The 19,882-nt window shown below is 43.4% G+C and overlaps 1 protein-coding gene across 1 annotated transcript in view; it reads left to right on the top strand.

The window, feature by feature from the left end:
- The window catches only part of LOC141046623 (solute carrier family 2, facilitated glucose transporter member 6-like), a 45,742-nt gene extending 26,140 nt beyond the window's left edge, over window positions 1-19,602 (top strand). Inside the window, exons 5-10 of the mRNA XM_073541151.1 lie at window positions 13,421-13,632; window positions 13,720-13,872; window positions 15,274-15,382; window positions 15,468-15,641; window positions 16,348-16,493; window positions 17,953-19,602. Coding sequence (XP_073397252.1) covers window positions 13,421-13,632; window positions 13,720-13,872; window positions 15,274-15,382; window positions 15,468-15,641; window positions 16,348-16,493; window positions 17,953-18,108 — 950 coding nt within the window. The 3' untranslated portion in view covers window positions 18,109-19,602. The remainder of the gene's footprint in view (window positions 1-13,420; window positions 13,633-13,719; window positions 13,873-15,273; window positions 15,383-15,467; window positions 15,642-16,347; window positions 16,494-17,952) is intronic.
- The last annotated feature ends 280 nt before the right edge of the window (window positions 19,603-19,882 follow it).

Here is a 19,882-nt window from a genome sequence, read left to right as displayed (position 1 = left end):
AAAAAACAATTAAAATACTGACATGGTATGGCCCTGGCTGAAAAAAAAATTTACATCTAACATTTTTTTTCACATGTGGTGTGTAATATTTACCTTCTGGTGACCATTGTTTCCCGGAGGAACGACAGGGCTTCTGCGTACTTGTACTTGCTCCTGCGTCCTCCAGATCCACTCGGGGCCCGCATCTCTTTATTGAACTCCTTCTTGAAACGATCTCTCACAGACCGCCACCGATTCACAATTCTGTTCCCTGAAACGAGAAAGGAGTGGTTAGTATACAACATCAGTGTTTCCCAAACTCCAGTCCTCATGGTCCCCAGGGGTCATGTTTTCAGGATTTCCATAGTAAATAGAAATCCTGAACACATGATCCGTGGGGACCACGAGGACTGGAGTGCGGGAAACACTGGTTTAAATCAAGCAACCGGTACTGTATATACTTACGCTCTGTAATCTGGGCCCGAACATCGAGGTCCTCCCAGCGGCCCACAAGGAGCGAACAGATTTCCTCCCAGAGTCGTCGGGTAACGATCAGGTCAGCGTGGCGGCGGTCAGCCATATTCCAGAGCGGCTCCCTTTCTCTGACGAGATCGATGAGGCGGTCCACATCAATCCCTCCATCCTCAACGTCAGAGTCGGGAGCACGCTGTGAAGGCTGTTAAAGAAAAAGACAAAAATAACATAATTAGCCTCCACAAAAGAAATGAAATAAAAAGTGCAAAAAAACAAAGCAAAAATATTTATACTTACACGCTGGTGACCGCCGCGTTGCTGTCGCCGACGACCCTGGGAGGCACTGCGAGCACCTCTTGGCCAAGCACCAGATTGGGAAGACTAGAGAAGAAAACAAAAAAAGTTATGTCTTTGGATGTAGGCATTTGTTTGCTGTGTGTGGTCTGCAGAACATTGTTTTCTATGTGTTGTGTGTAGTGTGATGTTGTGTTTCTGCGTTTGATGCAAAAAACTTACCAATTGTGAGCCCACTCCAGGTGTCTGTCCACCCCTTCCTTCTTCTTCTGGGAGCTCCTCTTCATCTTGTGATTCCTGTTTTGAAATAAAAGGCCATGAATAGACATATATTACAGAGAAGATGGATTTTGGAAATAAAAACTTACCGTCAAACGCTGACGATGCGAGGGAGGGCTCCCAGAAGATGATGTGCTGTCTTCCTGGTGGCCACACTCCATGCCTGTGGGTGGTGTTCCAGCTGCTGCCATTGCTGCTGCTGCTGCTGCATCTATTGGGCGGCTGTTGAATAAAGAGAAACAAAGGGCCAATGAATATCTTGATATTCAATAGCCCTAGTTTGGAGGAATGGGTGATTTGATAATTACCGTCTCTCATCTGCTGCTGGACTCCCCTCCCGTTGTTCAGCATGCTGCTCCAATTGGGGTGGTGCTGATGGTGCTGCTGCAGATGTCTCCTGCCTTCTCCTGCGCCTGGTTGCTGTCTTGGGTGGCATGTTGGGTGTGGCTGTGGGTCCCACTGTCTTGCTTTTATATATGTCTTGTGGGCAGAGCTACTGAGCATGCTCAGACCCAAAAACCGGATCCGTCCGCCGGATCTGGCTTTCGCCGGATCCGGCGCATTGCGGCGCTCATAGGCTTTCATTGTGTGAACGTTACAGTAGAACGTTACAGTAGACGTTTTTTCCAGACGCCGGATTGCGACACATTGCGACACATTGCCGGATCCGGCGAAAACCGGATGAAACGCATGGCCATCCGGCGCGATCCGGCGCAAATGCAAGTCAATGGGGGGGAAACCGGATCCGGCATTGCATTTCGCCGGATCCGGTTTCTGTCAAAAGCGCCGGATCGCGCCTGACGGCGAAAACCTGATGTGTGAAAGAGGCCTAAGTGTAACTGCCAAGCTGCAGTTTTTAATCCCTCAATTACATGTGACGTACTAGTTATGTCATATCATATGCCATCTCCCTGACTTTGATGCAGTTGGAATTTTTTCCCATTTTGCAGTACGTCACATGATAAAACGGATACAAAAATACAACTCGTCTCGCAAAAAAACAATCCATCACATGGCTATGATGGAAAAAAAGAAAAAGGAGCGGAAAAAAATGAAAAATTGTCAGGCATTTAATGAGTTAATCCTATGTTTTTTGGGTCCAAACAACATTTGAATTGCTTTTTATTGGATATTTTTGAGAGGAGGTTTGGGAGACAAAAAAAAGCCCAGCAGTTTTGTGATTTTTTTGTGATTTAGATTTTTGTTGCTTTATGGTGTATGAGTTAAATAATTTTATTTCTATAGATCAGATCTTACCAGATATGACAGAACCAACTATGCTCAAACTAAGGTCTCAGAAAATGGCGACACAAATCAAATTTCTTTTTTTATAAAGTTCAGAATTTTCTTTGTACACTAAAATAATAATTAATTAAAAAGCTCTACAAGTTTTGTGTCGCCGTAATCGTTCTGAGCCGAAAAATCATGTCTCCAGGTCATTTTTTTTATTGACAATTTACCCCATAAAACAAAACCCCATAAAAATAATGGAAGAATTTCAATTTTTTTTTTCCCCTGCGCATGGACATTTTCTTTGTCTTTAAGTACATTATATTGTAAAATGAATGGTTTCATTTAACACTACAAGTCATAGCGCAAAAAAAACAAACCCTCATATGGGTAAAAAAAAGTTGTCGCTCTTGGAAGAAGCGGTGGAAATGAGAAAGCGCAATCTGACAGGATTAGTGCTGGCCATTAGTGATGAGCGAGTATACTCGCTCATCATTACTGGCCATCTTTGTGTCTTCTGGAGTGAGTGTTCCTCTGGTAATCAAGAAACCACTGGAGCCATAGGCGGAGGAGGACATGATTTGGGGATGGGTGGACCTTTACTCCTGCAGCTTTTTTGGTATAGTGTAGATTTTTAATCAAGAGTGATGTTGCATTCAGAGTAAGAAGCACAGTATGTCTGTGCCTGGTGGGTTACTGTGAGGAGGGGGGGGCTTATATAGAACAGGAGATCTGTGTCTCTTCCTCTTTCATGGCAGCACAGGATGAACAAGAGGAAGCATTTCTGCAGTGTCAGGGAGTATAATACTGGGGTTATCACCTCACATGACAGATGATAGGAGCACATTCACCTCAGACATCATGTACTAGTGTAGTATCAGCTCCTACATTATGTATGGGATCAATATTACCTCAGCAATTCATGTAGCTGCCATGTCCCTCATGTGCATGCTACATTTTCCTCACAGACTGTGAGCTTCTGGGTGACCTCCCTGCAGACATGTTTGATATACGACTCTGCATTCACCTCAGACATTGTGTAGTGTGTACTAGGGTAGTATCAGCTCCTACGTCATATCTGGGATCACGATTACCTCAGAAATTCATGTAGCTGCCATGTTCCCTCACTTATTGCAGAGGCAGCTCTTGTGTGTCCTCCCTGCAGACATTTCTGATATACCACATTAATGCTGTATTGTACAGAGTCTTCATGAGTTCTGGGTTTATGTATGATAGGACAGAGCAGGGACACATACAGTGTCTGCCATTACTATGGTGGAGCTGGGCAGTCACATGTATTAGAGACACTGGTGAGAGGAGCAGTCGGGGGATGGTATATGTATGATGATGAGAGGCTGCACTTCATGTCAGTGCACTGTATACTGACCCTGCTGTGTGCTGATTATCCCCCCTTCCCAGTTATGGAGTCTGATGATCTGTATGTGACCTCATCTCTGTTACATACTGTGAGGCTGGGTGTGCAGATCCAGTGTAACCAGGTTACTCGCTATATGAGGTATATGTGTAAAGGCTCTATTCCTGTGCTGTATACTTAACCTGTACCACAGGTCTGTATACATGATATCACTCCTCACTCTGCTATATACGGATCATGCTGGGTATAGACATCCTGTGTCTCCAGGTTATTTTCCTGGCTGTACATATAACCTGGACATGACTTCCAGCTTAGTGCTTGATTTCTGTAGCTATTGCTGCCTTTAGTCCTCCCTCATATGTTGCATGATCAGGGTATACCCACCAAGAGCTTATTTTATATTACCTAAGATGGTGGATAGCACAGGCCTGAATGGTTTATGTTTTATCATGTGTAAAATAAATAATCGGGGAGTAACTCGGCACACTTGAGTGGGCACTAATAACTCAGCACATGGCAGGCAGTGAGTGGGCACTAATAACTCAGCACATGGCGGGCAGTGAGTGGGCACTAACAACTCAGCACATGGCAGGCAGTGAGTGGGCACTAATAACTCAGCACATGGCGGGCAGTGAGTGGGCACTAATAACTCAGCACATGGCAGGCAGTGAGTGGGCACTCCTAGTGTGAGGCTGCACATTGCTCTGGAGGACACATCATGGGCCCAGTTTTCAGCCCTGTCTCTCGTCTATTGTATGTAGTAGAGTGACTGGGATACAGAACTTGCAGTTTTCTGCTCACACACCTATGGCTGCAGGCAGCTTATATTAGACCTACATATTTCTTACCATTTATGCACAGCTGGTGATTAGAGTCTGTAACTGCTGTAGAGGAGCAGGCGGCTTCTCATTTATTGTTACAGCATATAACACAGCATTGCCCATCTCTGCCTATTCCTGGACCTTACGATGGGATATTTTCCATTATTAACCTGTTGTATACCTTGGTTGTAAACCTGCATGGTTTTCACCCTCACTTATCCCACATGTTTTTGTGCGGTTGGAGGGGTCCTTGAAGTTGGTTAAATATGGTCTGGGGATCCATTGGGATATGGTTTCCTCCTTTTGAAATTCAATATGGTTCTGGATCTGGTGAAAGGTGGAGGGGAGTTTCGGCAAGGGTTTGTCGGATCCCCAGGAAATTCAAGTGAACATTGGAACCCTTGTGGTTATGGTGCTCCCAAGCTAGTGGGGTAACAGCTGGGAGTAATTGTTGGTACATTTCATGTTCACTTTATATTTGGTAATCACCAGATTTTTTGGGAGCTTCAAGGACTCCTACCAGCGTGTTAATATTATTTATGCTTTGATGTTTTATGGTATGTTTGTTTTAATGAAGGTGTGAATAATATATATATAAAAAAAAAAAAAAAAAAAAAAGGGATCGGTGTATACCCACCAAGTGCTTCTTTTATATTACTTAAGATGGCAGATAGCACAGGCCTGAGTGGATTACCTGGAGCCTGGTGGTTGGGGGGGGTCCTTGAAGTTGGTTAGAAATTGGTCTGGGGGATCCATTGGGATATGATTCCTCTTTTTGGAAGTTGATATGGTTCTGGCCCTGGTGAAAGGTGGAGGGGAGTTTCGGCAAAAGTTTGTCGGATCCCCAGGAAATTCAAGTGAACATGGGAACCCTTGTGGCTATGGTGCTCCCGAGCTAGTGGGGTAACGGCTGGGAGTAATTGTTGGTACATTTTATGTTTGGTAATCACCAGATTTGGGAGCTTCAAGGACTACCCCCAGCATGTTAATGTTATTTATGCTTTGATGTTTATTTTATGTTTATTTTAATAAGAACATGAATTTAAAATTTAAAAAAAAAAAAAAAAAGTTATTTGTTTCCTTTTTAGTGGGTCCTTGGAAGTTATTTATAAATTGGTCAGTAGGGGTAACCATATTAAGTATGGACCTCTGGGGTGGGGTTCTTGGAGTTGACGCTGAATCAGCGAAAAGGAATTGGAAGTTAAAATTCTGGATCTGGCTTTTTGGTTACGGCTCTGGACGGGTAACTCTGGACGGGGTGTTACCCGGGAGCTTTTGGATCTGGCTTTTTTGGTTACGGCTCTGGACGGGTAACTCTGGACGGGGTGTTACCCGGGAGCTTTTGGATCTGGCTTTTGGTTATGGCTCTGGACGGGTAACTCTGGACGGGGTGTTACCCGGGAGCTTTTGGATCTGGCTTTTGGTTATGGTTCTGGACGGGTAACTCTGGACGGGGTGTTACCCGGGAGCTTTTGGTGGTTGGACTTCCCGGAACGGGATGTTTGGTGCCCTCAGGCTGGTGGTTTACGGCTGAGGGTAACGTGGATTTTTTAAGTTCTTGTGTTTTTGCCAAATATTTAGCCAGAATTTTTGGGGCTCCAAGAACCCTCCCCTCATGTCGTATAAGATTGTGTATTTCATACTTATTGTAAATGTTTGTTATTTGTAAATAAACTGGCCGCTGACCCCCCCCTGGGTTTGGAAGGGTAACCATTTCAGGTATGGCACCCTGGTTTTGAGGGGTAACCATCTTAGGTATGGCCCCCTGGTGTGGAGGGGGTAACCATCTCGGGTATGGCCCCCTGGTATGGAGGGGTGACCATCAGGGTATGGCCCCCTGGTCTCCAGAAGCATTTTTATTTTATAGGACCCTGTCAGGGTAAAGGCCCTGGGGTCATGGCAATCATATTTTGCATGCCTACAGAAGAAATTGCCTCCTCTGAGCCAGGAACAGCGGCTGGAGGGGAGAAGAGAACTAGGTTGTCGTCTGGACAATGCAGTTATCTAGAGCATGAAACTGAAGAGCAATGGGGCAGTATGCCTACTCCCGGTGCCCTTGAGCCAGTGGGAGCGGCTAAGGGTAAAGTAATGAAGTGAATAGAGGTCAACAGTAAATGTTATCAAGCGCATGAAAAACAATGAACAATGGCGTGTCAGTTTTATTAATAATGCCTTTGTAGACTTTTTCTGCTTTAGGTTTATTTAAATTCCTACTTCCAGATATTCTGAACGTTATTTTATGGTCGGTTATAATGTTGTTATATTGTGTATAGTTTTTAATTACTCCCGATTTATAATATCTTTCTATTGATATGTTCATCACTTTTCGGGTAGTGATAGTAAGTGGGTCTAAGAAATTTTACTGCACTGCTACTGTAAATAATGGTGGTTTCTAGAACAAAAATCTGTGATTTGGTGAATTATTAGAGCTGGCTACAATACGTGCGGTATGATCGTTTTTTGAGGCATGACAGATGTAATTATACAGGTATTCAGATTGTGGCTACGGCCTTAATTATGGTTTACTTTCCACATTCCCCATTATGGGATCCTCATTGCATGATGTTTAGCAACTGCTATTTTGCTGTAGTTACAGTATTATCGATCATAACTTGGTAGCATGGCATTGATAAAATTAATCTGTCTGAGCTCTGGAATTTTAATTTGATTACTTGTGTGCACAGACTTTCCATAGCATGTAGAAATGGTTGGTGGGGGTCGAGTCCATTTAAGGTGTCAAATGGCCTCTCTGGTGGCGGTTTAGGAGTCAGGTGGAAGTTGCAGGCAAGTTAAGGGGGACTCATTTTAACTAATAGAGGATGTAAAACCTCATGGTGGTGAACAGGCTCGGCTTTGGTGGCCAGCCTCAAGGACGTTGTAATGGTAACGTCAATCAGGGGCAGGCACAGTGGTTAAGCACAGGAGTGAGGATAATAGGGTCATTGGTGCCCTGAAAGTTTACTGGCTCTGCTTGAATGGCAAGCCAGTGCGTGCCTCCCCTTTATGGCTGTCTGGCCTGGTTCTGTATGTCAGACAGCTGGGGATATCACAGTACTTGTGAATCCCAAGGTACTAGCACTTCACCTGACTCCTACTGTGATTGTTTTAATCCTGTGATTTAAATAAAGCTGTGGCCATTTTGACAACCAAAATAATGTGTTGTGTATTTATTCTAGTGCCTAGGTTTACTGTAGTTATGGTGGTTTTAAGATGGAGTGGGGGTCCGTCCCATATCCATAAGTCAAGAAACCACTGGAGCCATAGGCGGAGGAGGACATGACTTGGGGATGGGTGGACCTTTACTCCTGCAGCTTTTTTGGTCTAGTGGTGTAGATTTTTAAGCACGAGGGATGTTGCTTTAAGAGTAAGAAGCACAGTATGTATGTGCCTGGTGGGTTACTGTGAGGAGGGTGGGGCTTATATAGAGCAGGAGATCTGTGTCTCTTCCTCTTTCATGCACAGGATGAACAAGAGGAAGCATTTCCCGCCCTCCCGCCCTGTATATAATCATTGTCCTAAAATGTTTTAATTAATGCTTGTCCGATGAATGCTTTATTGTATTTTTGAACTTACCATTGTATATTTTGTTCCAGGTTCAATTTTATCATGGCTATAAAGAGTTAACAGCATTAACCTTCTAAGCCCAAGGGAAGGGCAATCCTTCAGCCATGGTTCCCTAGAGGTTTCCTCCACAGGGGGTTTTTCCTCTCCTGAGTGCTGTAGGATGACTCTGTGTGAGTCGGAGGTTTGCCAAGTTAGTCCCCTTAATGCTTTTGCAGGGACTTCTAGCCTATAAGTTTACTAAAGTGATTTATAAAAAAAAAAAAATAAAATAAAAAAATAAAAAATAAAAGGTGTCAAATGTGAATTTATAACCCGTCACAGCTTTGCGGTTTAGGAGTCAGGTGGAAGTTGCAGGCAAGTTAAGGTGGACTCATTTTAACTAATAGAGGATGTAAAACCTCATGGTGGTGAACAGGCTCGGCTTTGGTGGCCAGCCTCAAGGACGTTGTAATGGTAACGTCAATCAGGGGCGGGCACAGTGGTTAAGCACAGGAGTGAGGATAATAGGGTCATTGGTGCCCTGAAAGTTTACTGGCTCTGCTTGAATGGCAAGCCAGTGCGTGCCTCCCCTTTATGGCTGTCTGGCCTGGTTCTGTATGTCAGACAGCTGGGGATATCACAGTACTTGTGAATCCCAAGGTACTAGCACTTCACCTGACTCCTACTGTGATTGTTTTAATCCTGTGATTTAAATAAAGCTGTGGCCATTTTGACAACCAAAATAATGTGTTGTGTATTTATTCTAGTGCCTAGGTTTACTGTAGTTATGGTGGTTTTAAGATGGAGTGGGGGTCCGTCCCATATCCATAAGTCATGAGCTGTCAGTAGCAGATTGTTGCAGACATACAGGGGTTGGACAAAATAATGGAAACACCTAACGTTTTTGCATCATAATCTTCGAACATGTTATAAACATGCAAACCGTGACATATGGTAATGTTTTGTAGTTGATTATTTGTGTTATGTGATATGTGTATGTAAATTAACTGTTTGTTTTGCAGAATTGTAAGAACATTGATGAGAACCTGATACCAATGGCAGACCTCTCGGATTTTCAAAGCGGCCAAATTGTTGGTGTTCGTATGGCAGGCGCTAGTGTAACAGAAAGTGCCCGAATGCTTGGCGTGTCAAGAGGTACTGTCTCCAAAGTAATGAATGCGTTTGAAAGAGAAGGAAAAATGTCTGCAGCAAAGCACAGGTCCACCCGAAAGTCGAAGTTGACAGAGAGACCGTCGGACTCTAAAGCGAATTGTGAGAGAGGATCGCAAGACCACGGCTCCAAAACTCACTGCTGAGTTCAATGAACACCTACAGAACCCAGTTTCCACGAAAACTGTTCGTCGAGAGCTGCACAAATCTGGATTCCACAGAAGAGCTGCAATTAGAAAGTCGCTGCTCTCAATGACAAATGTTTCCAAGCATTTAGAGTGGTGTAGAAACCTCCAGAATTGGTCCCTCGAGCAGTGGAAACATGTGATATTCTCAGACGAAGCATCATTTACCCTATTTCCGACCTCCGGCCGAGCGTACGTTTGGAGACAGCCGAAAGAAGCATTCCATCCAGACTGCCTTCTCCCAACCGTAAAACATGGTGGAGGTTCTGTGATGATCTGGAGTCCTACTTCGTGGAGATCCGCCGGGCCAATGATATCCCTTCATGGAAGAGTTAACAGCCGCTATTATTTAGGCATTTTGGGCGACCAAGTGCATCCTATGGTTCAAGCACTGTTCCCGGAGGGGAATGCCATCATTCAGGATGATAATGCACCAATTCATACAGCTAGAATCGTTAAAGCATGGCACGAGGAACATTCTACTGAAGTTGAGCATCTCATCTGGCCCCCACAATCCCCAGACCTCAACATTATTCAGCAATTATGGTGGATTTTAGAGATTCAAGTTAGACGTCGATTTCCGCCGCCATCGTCGCTCAAAGAACTGGAAGGTGTTTTACCTGAAGAATGGGCTACAATTCCTTTGGAAACAATTCACACCTTGTATGAATCCATACCTCGGAGAATTGAGGATGTAATCGCCGCAAAAGGTGGACCTACACCATATTAAGGCTGTGTGCCCACGTAGCGATTTTTAAGCGTTTTTGCCGCTATTTTCGGAGCGAAAACGTTTAAAAATCGTGTACAGAACGCCCCCCATGCATTCCTATGGCATTCCGCACATGCTGTGCTAATGCTGCGCTTTTTTCCGCAGCGGAATCGCATCGCGGAAAAAATCGCAGCATGGTCATTCTTTTGTGCGGAATCGCAAAGAATTGCCGCGATTCCGCACCCATAGGAATGCATGAGAATCGCGTACATCCCGCATGTGGCTCTGCCCACCATGCGGGAAGTTAAGCGTCTCATTTGCGGTTAGTACTCACGGTGTGGAGGAGAGGAGACTGTCCTCCAGGTACTGGGTACCATACCCCTGTAAAAAAAAAGAATAAAAAATTAAAAATTCGGTGTATATTTACCTTCCGGCTTCACGCGCTTTATTCCCGGCCTAAGCGTTCCCAGTAATGCCTTGCGGCAAGGCCCTGTGATGACGTAGTCTCGCGTGACTCTAGCGGTCTCGCAAGATCGCTATAGCAACGCGAGACTACGTCATCACAGGTCTCGCAAGGCATTACTGGGAACGCTGAGGCCCGGGAATGCAGCGCGGGACGTCGGAAGGTAAATATACACCGATTTTTTTATTTTTTTTAGCATTTTAACATTCTATCTTTTACTATTGAGGCCGCATAGGTGGCCTCAATAGTAAAAACCTGGTCACACTTGTCAAACACTATGTTTGACGAGTGTGACCAACCTGTCAATCACTTTCCAAGCGATGCTTCAAATCGCTTGGAAAGTGCTTGAATATCGCAAGCGAAAATCGCGGTGAAATCGCGCGGAAAAAAACGTGCGATTTCTGGGAAGGAGTCCGGTTTTTAGTGTCCAAAATAAAACGCTACGGGGGCACATAGCCTGAACTAACTTTTGTTGATGTTTCCAGGTGTTTCCATTATTTTGTCCAACCCCTGTAGCTTGGCCGCGTTTATGGCTACTCATGCTAGCGCAGAACAGTATTTCTCTGAGTATTTTATCACACCATGACTGTCAGTCAGAGAGTACAGGAGCGTCTCTGCCCTGTGCTCTCTCTGTCACTTTGTCTGTGAGGTAATTTTTTTTACACCTAACTTTATTAACAACATGTCATGGCCGACAGACAGTCATGTACACAGCCATATAGTTATTACCGCAGCCAACCCACAGTCATAAGTAACGTGTCAGCATCCAGCTCTCTCGTATGCTTTGTGTTACAATTCTCCACCATGTTTATGATCTCTGCTTCCCATTAGTGAATGAAAACCAAAGTGTCTTAAAGTTGGTGCAAATCGATTCACATGTCCTGTCCATCAGCCATGATAGCAATGAGTACCGACATTTACCTGATGACATTTGCGGCCCTTCTTTTGATTAGCTGGCCTCGCACTGCAAAGATGACTTTGCTCCAGGCTGGCTAATGAAAATGGCTTCTGTCTGATGGCCTGAGATTACTGACTTGGCCGTTAAACCGAGTCATGCAAATTAATTTGCACCAACCCTAGCTTTCACCCCTTCCCGCCACAGCCAATTTTTATTTTTGAGCTTTCATTTTTTTCTTCCCTTCTTTCCAAGAACAATCACGTTTTTTTTTTTCCATCCCCAGAACCGAAAGAGAGCTCAGTTTTCTTTTTTCGGCTGGGCGGGTTTCAGTTTGGAATGACACTGTTTATTTCACCACATAATGTACTAAATGATGGGGGGGGGATTCCAAGTGACAAGGTGAAAAAAAATACATTTTTTGGGTTTCGTATTTTACGACTGTCATTGTGCCCTAAAAATGACCTGGAAAGGTTATGTTCACACATTGTGTTGTTGTAGCCTTTTCCATGCGTTTTTTTAGGCATATTTTCAGCTGTGTTTCACAGTACCAGCAAAGTCTATGAGATTTCACAAATCTCATTCACACAACTTGTTTTTTTTTCCTGACTAAAATGTAGCATGTCACTTCTTTCATCATGTATTCAGCGTTTTTCACCCATTGACAGTGGGTGGTGCAAAAAAACCTTGCAAAAACGCAGGTATCAGGTTTTGCTGTGTGCCAAAACCTGATGAAGTTGAATCAGATTTTATTTTTAGCGCTAAACTTTATCAGCATGCTCAAGAGACAAATGTACCCTGACAAAAACACAGCAAAAAAACACAACAAATACTCAGCAAAACCTGCTTTTATGACATTGTGTCTTTACTGCCAAGAGAGTAAGTTTTGCCTGCAAAAAAAAAACCACATCAAAAATGCAACATGTAAACACAGCCTAACATAATTCTCCAGGTCAGGTCAGTTTTTTATTTACGTGTTTTATGTCGCCATTTCTGAGATACGTAACTTTTACTTTTTTGGTGGAGCTAAGTGAGGGCTTGTTTTGTTTTTTGTTTTTTTTACTTTTTTGCTTTTTGCATGGTGAGGTGTAGTCCTTACTAGTACCATCCCAGAGTACATATAGTGTTTTAAACGCTTTTTAGTGGAGGTGCAGCCTCTAAAAATCGACCGTTCTGGAGCATTGACATTTTTTGCTTTATATCGATTACTGTATGGGTTTAATAATTTTATACATTGATAGATTGGACTTTTACGGACACTTTATGCTTTAATTTTAAAAAGGGAGGGATTTGATTTTTTTCATTTTAGCTATTTTTAAACTTTTGGGGGTTTATTTTACTTACTTTTTATTACCCATAGGGAACTTAAACTTGTGATTACTCGTATGTAACAACAATACTGTGGTATTGCAGTGTGTAGGGAAGATGACTGTGTCCTATTAATTTCATGTGTAACACAGCTCCTGAGCATACTCCAACCACAATCAGTCTGACATGAGTATGTGCTAGGTTGAGAAGAGCTTAAAGGGATATTCCATTTAAAAGATGTCTTATCACAGGGTCGAGTTTTTGTTGTTTTTTTTATTCCCCCTGGTTCTCTGAATATTCCTTTTTTTTATTTTATTTTAGGTCCGTCATATGATTCCAGATATGTGACTTTATATGATCCTTACCAAAGGGGTGTTGCTCACAGGATCCTCTGGGGCGTGTCTTTAGGCCCCTCTGCATAATTATCCTTCAAAAAAAACAATAAAAATTAGCACTAAATAAAAAGGGACATATCTGTGGAACCGTAAGCAGATATAAAAAAAGCAACCCAAATACTCAGGGGAACAGCAGGAATAAAATAAGAGTAAAACTGTTTACTTTTGAACTGGGGACAAGCTGTGTTTTACTTTAAGAGGATAGAAATCAGTCTTATTCATGGGATCATTTCATTATGATTGATAATGGCATCATATACTTTTGTTTAACCCTCTGTTCTCTCCATCTCATCCTCCAAGGGCTCATCCTGCCATGGCGCTGGCTGGCAATAGCTGGTGAGGTGCCAGTGTTCCTCATGCTCTTCCTTCTCTGCTTCATGCCTGACTCCCCCCGTTTCCTAATATCTAAGGGTAAGGATGAGCAGGCCCTTCAGGCGCTGGCCTGGCTCCGAGGCCCCAACACGGCATACAGGGGGGAGTTCCAGAGGATTAAAGAGAGCGTCCTGAAAGCGGTAAGGTTCCAGTGGGAGTTATGGATAGATGGATGCTGGGAGTAGTGATTGAGATGATTGTGGAAATGTATCTTTCTATCTTTTCAGAGCAGTTCTCTCACCTGGCGCGAGCTCTCCGACCCATACTACTACAAGCCCATCCTCATCTCCGTATTCATGAGGTGTCTGCAGCAATTATCCGGAATTAATCCAATACTGACCTACCTGGAGCCCATATTTAACAAGACCAAAGTCATTCTGGTGAGGACTGTTGTGCCTTTGAGTTTCCCACTTACCAACGTCCTTAGTGGATATCCATTACCCTGCAGTTCTTACCACTGCTGTTGTAGTGACTTTTCAAGCCATATGTAAAATACAGCCATACAACACCTAAGTAATAACTCCATACAGTACTCAAACAATAAATCTACTTGATAATGCTCTCATAAAACTGACATACATTACAAACCAATACTTACATTCACTGCTTTGCAAAGTTACTGCGACTGACAATGATGTGGCACAATGTTGTCATTTATCGCACTAATAATACTCGCATTCACTAAAGCACACCAGGAAAGGTGGCCATACACATCAGGCGGCTGTTGTCTGAACGTTTGTTCGGCAGAGAGCTGTCTCTTACCACTTTCCCATATACACGAGCACTTGGCTTGTGTTTTCAACGGGAAGAGAGAGGAGACAGCCGCTACAGGCTTCTTCCATGAAAACAAAAGTATCAGCCTATGAATTTCCAACATCTGTTGGGGAGAGTTGGAAGACCCCATACACATCAGGTAGTCGGGCAGTCATATAAAAAATGGTGGTTTTGGCCGACTTTCATCGAATGAGTATAAATGATCACTCTGCATACTACTAAAACTGGCTTTGGTGCAGAATACTGGGAGCCCATGGAAAATGGAGGACCGAAGCAGTTGCCCAATTCTGATTATCCAGCCCAGTCCTAGTAAATTAATAGTTGCTACTACCTTATAGTCCAGAAGAAGTAGAGGGAGTCCAGCTTCACAATCACAGTAAATGCTTCATTCTCAGTGTGATCGAGTAGAATCATAGAATCGTAGAGTTGGAAGGGACCTCCTGGGCCATCTGGTCCAACCCCCTGCTCAAAGCAGGATTCACTAAATCATCCCAGACAGGTGTCTGTCCAGCCTCTGTTTGAAGACTTCCATTGAAGGAGAACTCACCACTTCTCGTGGCAGCCTGTTCCACTCATTGATCACTCTAACTGTCAAAAAGTTTTTTCTAATATCTAATCTGTGTCTCCTCCTATTCAGCTTCATCCCATTGCTTCTAGTCTTTCCTTGTGCAAATGAAGTGAAGTTAAAATATTATGATAGAAAAATAAAAATTCCATCTCTCTACTACTTTGTAATCCTTTGATCCTGACAGCAATTGTTGATATCTCAGTGAGTCTCAGATACCAGGGATATCTCACAGACTACTTTAGTGATAACATGGCACCCACCACAATATGGACTGAGATATCGTATCTACAATGATAGAAAACACAATGCAGCGTGTAGGGACAGGGATCGATGCACTGATGATGTATGAGGACAATTCCTACTGCCCAGAAATGTTGGGTAATTTTATATGTTGGATGGTGCCTGTAGGTGTTCCTTGACCTGTGGCGTCTTCTTCTAGAGAGGTGGATATGATGCTGCCCTGGTCGGACTTGTGAGATTGGTCTCAGTGCTCATGGCAGCTGCAGCAATGGATAAAGCAGGCAGGAAAATCCTCCTTTTTATATCTGGTAAGTATGTGAATCCAATCAATGCTTTTCCATGGACTCCACACATGGTGCCCTCCTCATCCGTCTCTTCTACCTCGTATGACAGGTTCTCTGATGTTGGTGTCCTCGCTGTCCATGGGCTTGTACATTCATTTCACAGTAGATATGAAGAACAATTCCACCAACTTGACAGTGACTGTGAATGACCCATACACCAATGATGCTCATGTTAACTATTTGGAAATCATCCCTCTTGTATGTATCATGTTGTATATATTAGGTAAGTGACTTGATGGCACGTATTCTCAACTCCATGTGATACCCTCTATAAACAGGTGCAGACCATCTTTTCTGTTCATGGCTCTATATACCTATCCGTGGAGAGTAGCTTGCCTCAATATTACCACTGGGGTCCAACATGAATGGGGTCCGACATGTTGGAGACCACTAGTTGCCCATTAGAAGCCTGTGCACTTCTATAGGGTGTAGAAGTGTTACTGCATAGCTTATGAAGTTATGGATAAACCTTTGTACTCTGAGCCCAATGTTTTTTTATTTTATCTCAGCTCGATGCTCAAAAACACTTTAAACTATCCCTATTTGTAAAAAGAGACCTTCTCCTCTTGCTGTAACATCCAGCAATCATCTGTAATCTGTAGCAAAACTATTCAATTTCCCTGCAGTGCCTCTAGAGGCGATTGGAAATATTATACAATGCCCATTTTTTTGTGGTTGCCTGTGTGATGCACGGCAGGAATGGTCCTTCATGGAAAAAGATGCTCGTTGTAACCACTTTCCTCTTTGACCAAGAGATGAAAATCCTAAATAGGGGGGTCCCCTTTTTATTTAATCTGAATTACCTAATGGAGTTTAGAAAAATGAGTTTTCTAAATTACACAATACCATTAAGTGCACACTCTATGGGCAGTTGAGTAATCAAAATTCTCAGTACCTGTTTCATTGTCCTAACACTATCTCCTCTTCAGGTTATGCTTTTGGCTGGGGACCTATCACCTGGCTTCTCATGTCTGAGATCCTACCACTGAAAGCCCGAGGAACGGCTTCAGGCCTCTGTGTGATGGTCAGTTGGATCACCGGCTTTATACTCACCGAAGCTTTCCTGCCTGTTGTGGTGAGTACCATGGAAGGAATGCGAGCCATGCAATGGGTCCTACTTATACAGCACAGCCCTGTCGCGTTGGTGGTTGGGTTGAAGTCTACTCTATTAAAATTTAAGCAATATCTTCTTATGTTGCAGGTGAGGTTGTTCATTATGAGACCTTTGGGCTCTGATTTTTAGAAGGGACACCTTGGCTCCACTGGTTGTGTCTATGGTCAACACATTCATCATGAGAACTAGGGTATCCCACCCTAAATTGTCCATACACCTTGAATAGCTGTTGACTCCCCATATCCATGCTTTCTTGGCTCAACCGCGCATGTACGTGTTTTCAGTTGGGAGAGACAGGGACCCTCCCCTTCTCCAATTCCCAAAAGGATCAAGCATTAAAATGTAGCTACTTTTGCCTGGCATCTGCCACTAGGTGAGAATTGGGAGGCCTCTATGCCCAAAAATCAGCAGATTTGACTGACTATTCTCTAAAGTGTATGAAGGCCTTAACGCAACCAACGGCTCCAATGTCCAAGTCCTTGTCTTCTAGGATACGTAATGGATGTAAATACTTATGTCCCCCAAAAAATTGAGAAAAGTATTCAAGTGTGATACCTTTATTGGCTAACCAGAGAAATTGCTTGCAAATATAATTTCTCTGGTTAGCCAGTAAAGGTATCACACCTTGAATACTTTTCTCAATTTTTTGGGGGGGACATAAGTATTTACATCTATTTTTCTGGCTAACACGGTACCACAATATTATTTTGTATTGTACATCGTAAGGATACGTAATGGGATGGCAATGTACAGGGTGGGCCATTTATATGGATACACCTAAATAAAACGGGAATGGTTGGTGATATCAACTTCCTGTTTGTGGCACATTAGTATATGGGAGGGGGGAAACTTTTCAAGATGGGTGGTGACCATGGCGGCCATTTTGAAGTTGGCCATTTTGGATCCAACTTTATTTTTTCCAATGGGAACAAGGTCATGTGACACATCAAACTTATTGAGAATTTCACAAGAAAAACAATGGTGTGCTTGGTTTTAACGTAACTTTTTTCTTTCATGAGGTATTTACAAGTTTATGACCACTTATAAAATGTGTTCAAAGTGCTGCCCATTGTGTTGGATTGTCAATGCAACCCTCTTCTCCTACTGTTGACACACTGATAACAATAATAATAATAATCCTGTTCTCATTGAAAAAAATAAAGTTGGATCCAAAATGGCCGACTTCATAATGGCCGCCATGGTCACCACCCATCTTGAAAAGTTTCCCCCCTTACATATACTAATATGCCACAAACAGGAAGTTGATATCACCAACCATTCCCATTTATTTGGATGTATCCATATAAATGTCCCACCCTGTAGTGTAGATGTGGTTATGTTTTTCTGACATTGGGTCTCACTAGAAAGTGTTATACTTGATGTTGTGATAAATTGATTTGAAATTTTCATCTTTTCACAGAATGCCTTTAATCTGGAGACTCCGTTCTTCTTTTTTACCATCATCTGCGTCTGCTGCATCATCTTCACTTATTTCTATGTCCCAGAAACCAAGGGACGGACTCTGGAACAAATCGAATCCTACTTCCGAACTGGTCGACGTTCCTTCATCAAGTAGCCACTGGAGCTGCAGGAAGACCGCAAAAATGGTTTTATACGAAGAGCAGAAGAAGCAATGTAACAGTGTACCTAGGAGTGGCCCTTTAAATGGAATTGGATGTGTTTTTCCCCCAATAATCAAATATTAATGGCCTATGCATAGGGTAGTCCTTCAATTTCAAAGGACCAGGAGTGTCCAGTTATGCAGATGATGGGCAGGAAATTTCAAATATGTGAGTAATTTGACCTCACTATCGGAGGAGGTTTTATCACCGGCAGTGGCATTGAAATCCCAATTAACTCTGATCATGTGCTGGGGGCTGATGGCAGAAACATCGCTGACATATAAGGGTCATGACATTGGAGTTGGCGATGTGCGGCTGGGTTGCCTCTACCAACCACTAATCCCCAATGAACTCCCAACCCACCTGAGCCCCAAATAACACCAGGACACCAGAATGGAATATAATGGCCACAGCAGCCTTTTATTTAAGTAACATACAACAGTTATAAATATAAACGCAACCTTGGGAGGGTCCTTGAAGCTCTCAAATCTAGAGACCAAAACGTAAAGAATACTTTTTGTGGACAAACACATACCATAAATTACTCCCAGCCGTTACCCCACTGGCTCGGGAGCACCAATACCCCATCGGGGTTGCACTGTCCACTTAATCCCTGGGGATCCGACCATCCACTGCCGGAAGTCCCCCCAAATCACCAGACCCAAACTACAGATAATAACATTGAGGAATTCATATTACCACAGATCACCCAAAACAAATTTAGCACCAACTTCAAGGACCCCCTCCCCCCCAAACGCCAACCGGCCACCATGACCCGTGACATTGAAGAACATACTCCCAGACACCAATCCTGCACAAAAATAGGGCGGAACCCCTCGTGGCTCCGGAGCGGGAACTAAAGGTAAACGCCCCCTCAGCCTCCTAATATACCCCCCTTTTCCACCTCCTCCACCCCCTGGTATAATTAACCCTCACTGTCATGAAGGTCCTCCACTTAGCCGCTGGGGGGGGGGGGAGTTGTGCGGCTCGCTCCGGCCCCTGTCTTTACGATATGAGAAAAGACGTTCTTTACCACAGCTGATGTGGCAACAGGAAATTTAGCAGTCAAGTAAAAAAACAACCACATACAAATCTGATCTGTACTTTACTACCTGCAAGCCACAGGATAACATCTACTATAGATACATTATGCTCTTTAAAGGACAAGTACAGCTTACATAATGGGGGAGATTCATAAAGGCTGGTGCTGATGCCCATGACAACCAGTCAGGTCTCCGTTCCACTTGATCTGAACATTGGAAGAAGCAGAAAGAGAAGCTAATCGCAGCATAATTGCATATATGCAAATTCCATGTGACGAACCAGCAACCACAGCGGAATCCTAACAGTGTTCATGTTACATACCGTTTGAATTCGGCATCATACACTGCCTGACAAAAATTGGCCCTGGCCCAGAAAATATATAATGTATAAACAAATCCAATGACTCCTCTGTGTTATGTTCTCTGATTGTAGTTGGTCATTTTCTCTTTTTGCCTTTCTAACCCAGACAGCCATGATGACTTTTTCCATCTAAGACTGCAGAATGTAACACAAATATATCTTTAGCTCATCGTTTTTCCAGCACCCTAATAACTTTTCCTCACCTCCTGCACAGATCACAACTGGTTCCCATATCCATAGTGCCATAGACAGTAGCAATATCACTTATCTGCCCTTCTCAATCTAATAATCTTTAACTCTCAAACCTCAATATTCACTGCTTTG

The sequence above is a fragment of the Dendrobates tinctorius genome, unplaced genomic scaffold, assembly GCF_039654945.1.
Source record: "Dendrobates tinctorius isolate UK_male_01 unplaced genomic scaffold, ASM3965494v1 ptg000120l, whole genome shotgun sequence".
Lineage (NCBI taxonomy): Eukaryota > Metazoa > Chordata > Amphibia > Anura > Dendrobatidae > Dendrobates > Dendrobates tinctorius.
Note: the sequence above shows the minus strand (reverse complement) of the source record. Positions and strands in the feature narration are given on the sequence as shown.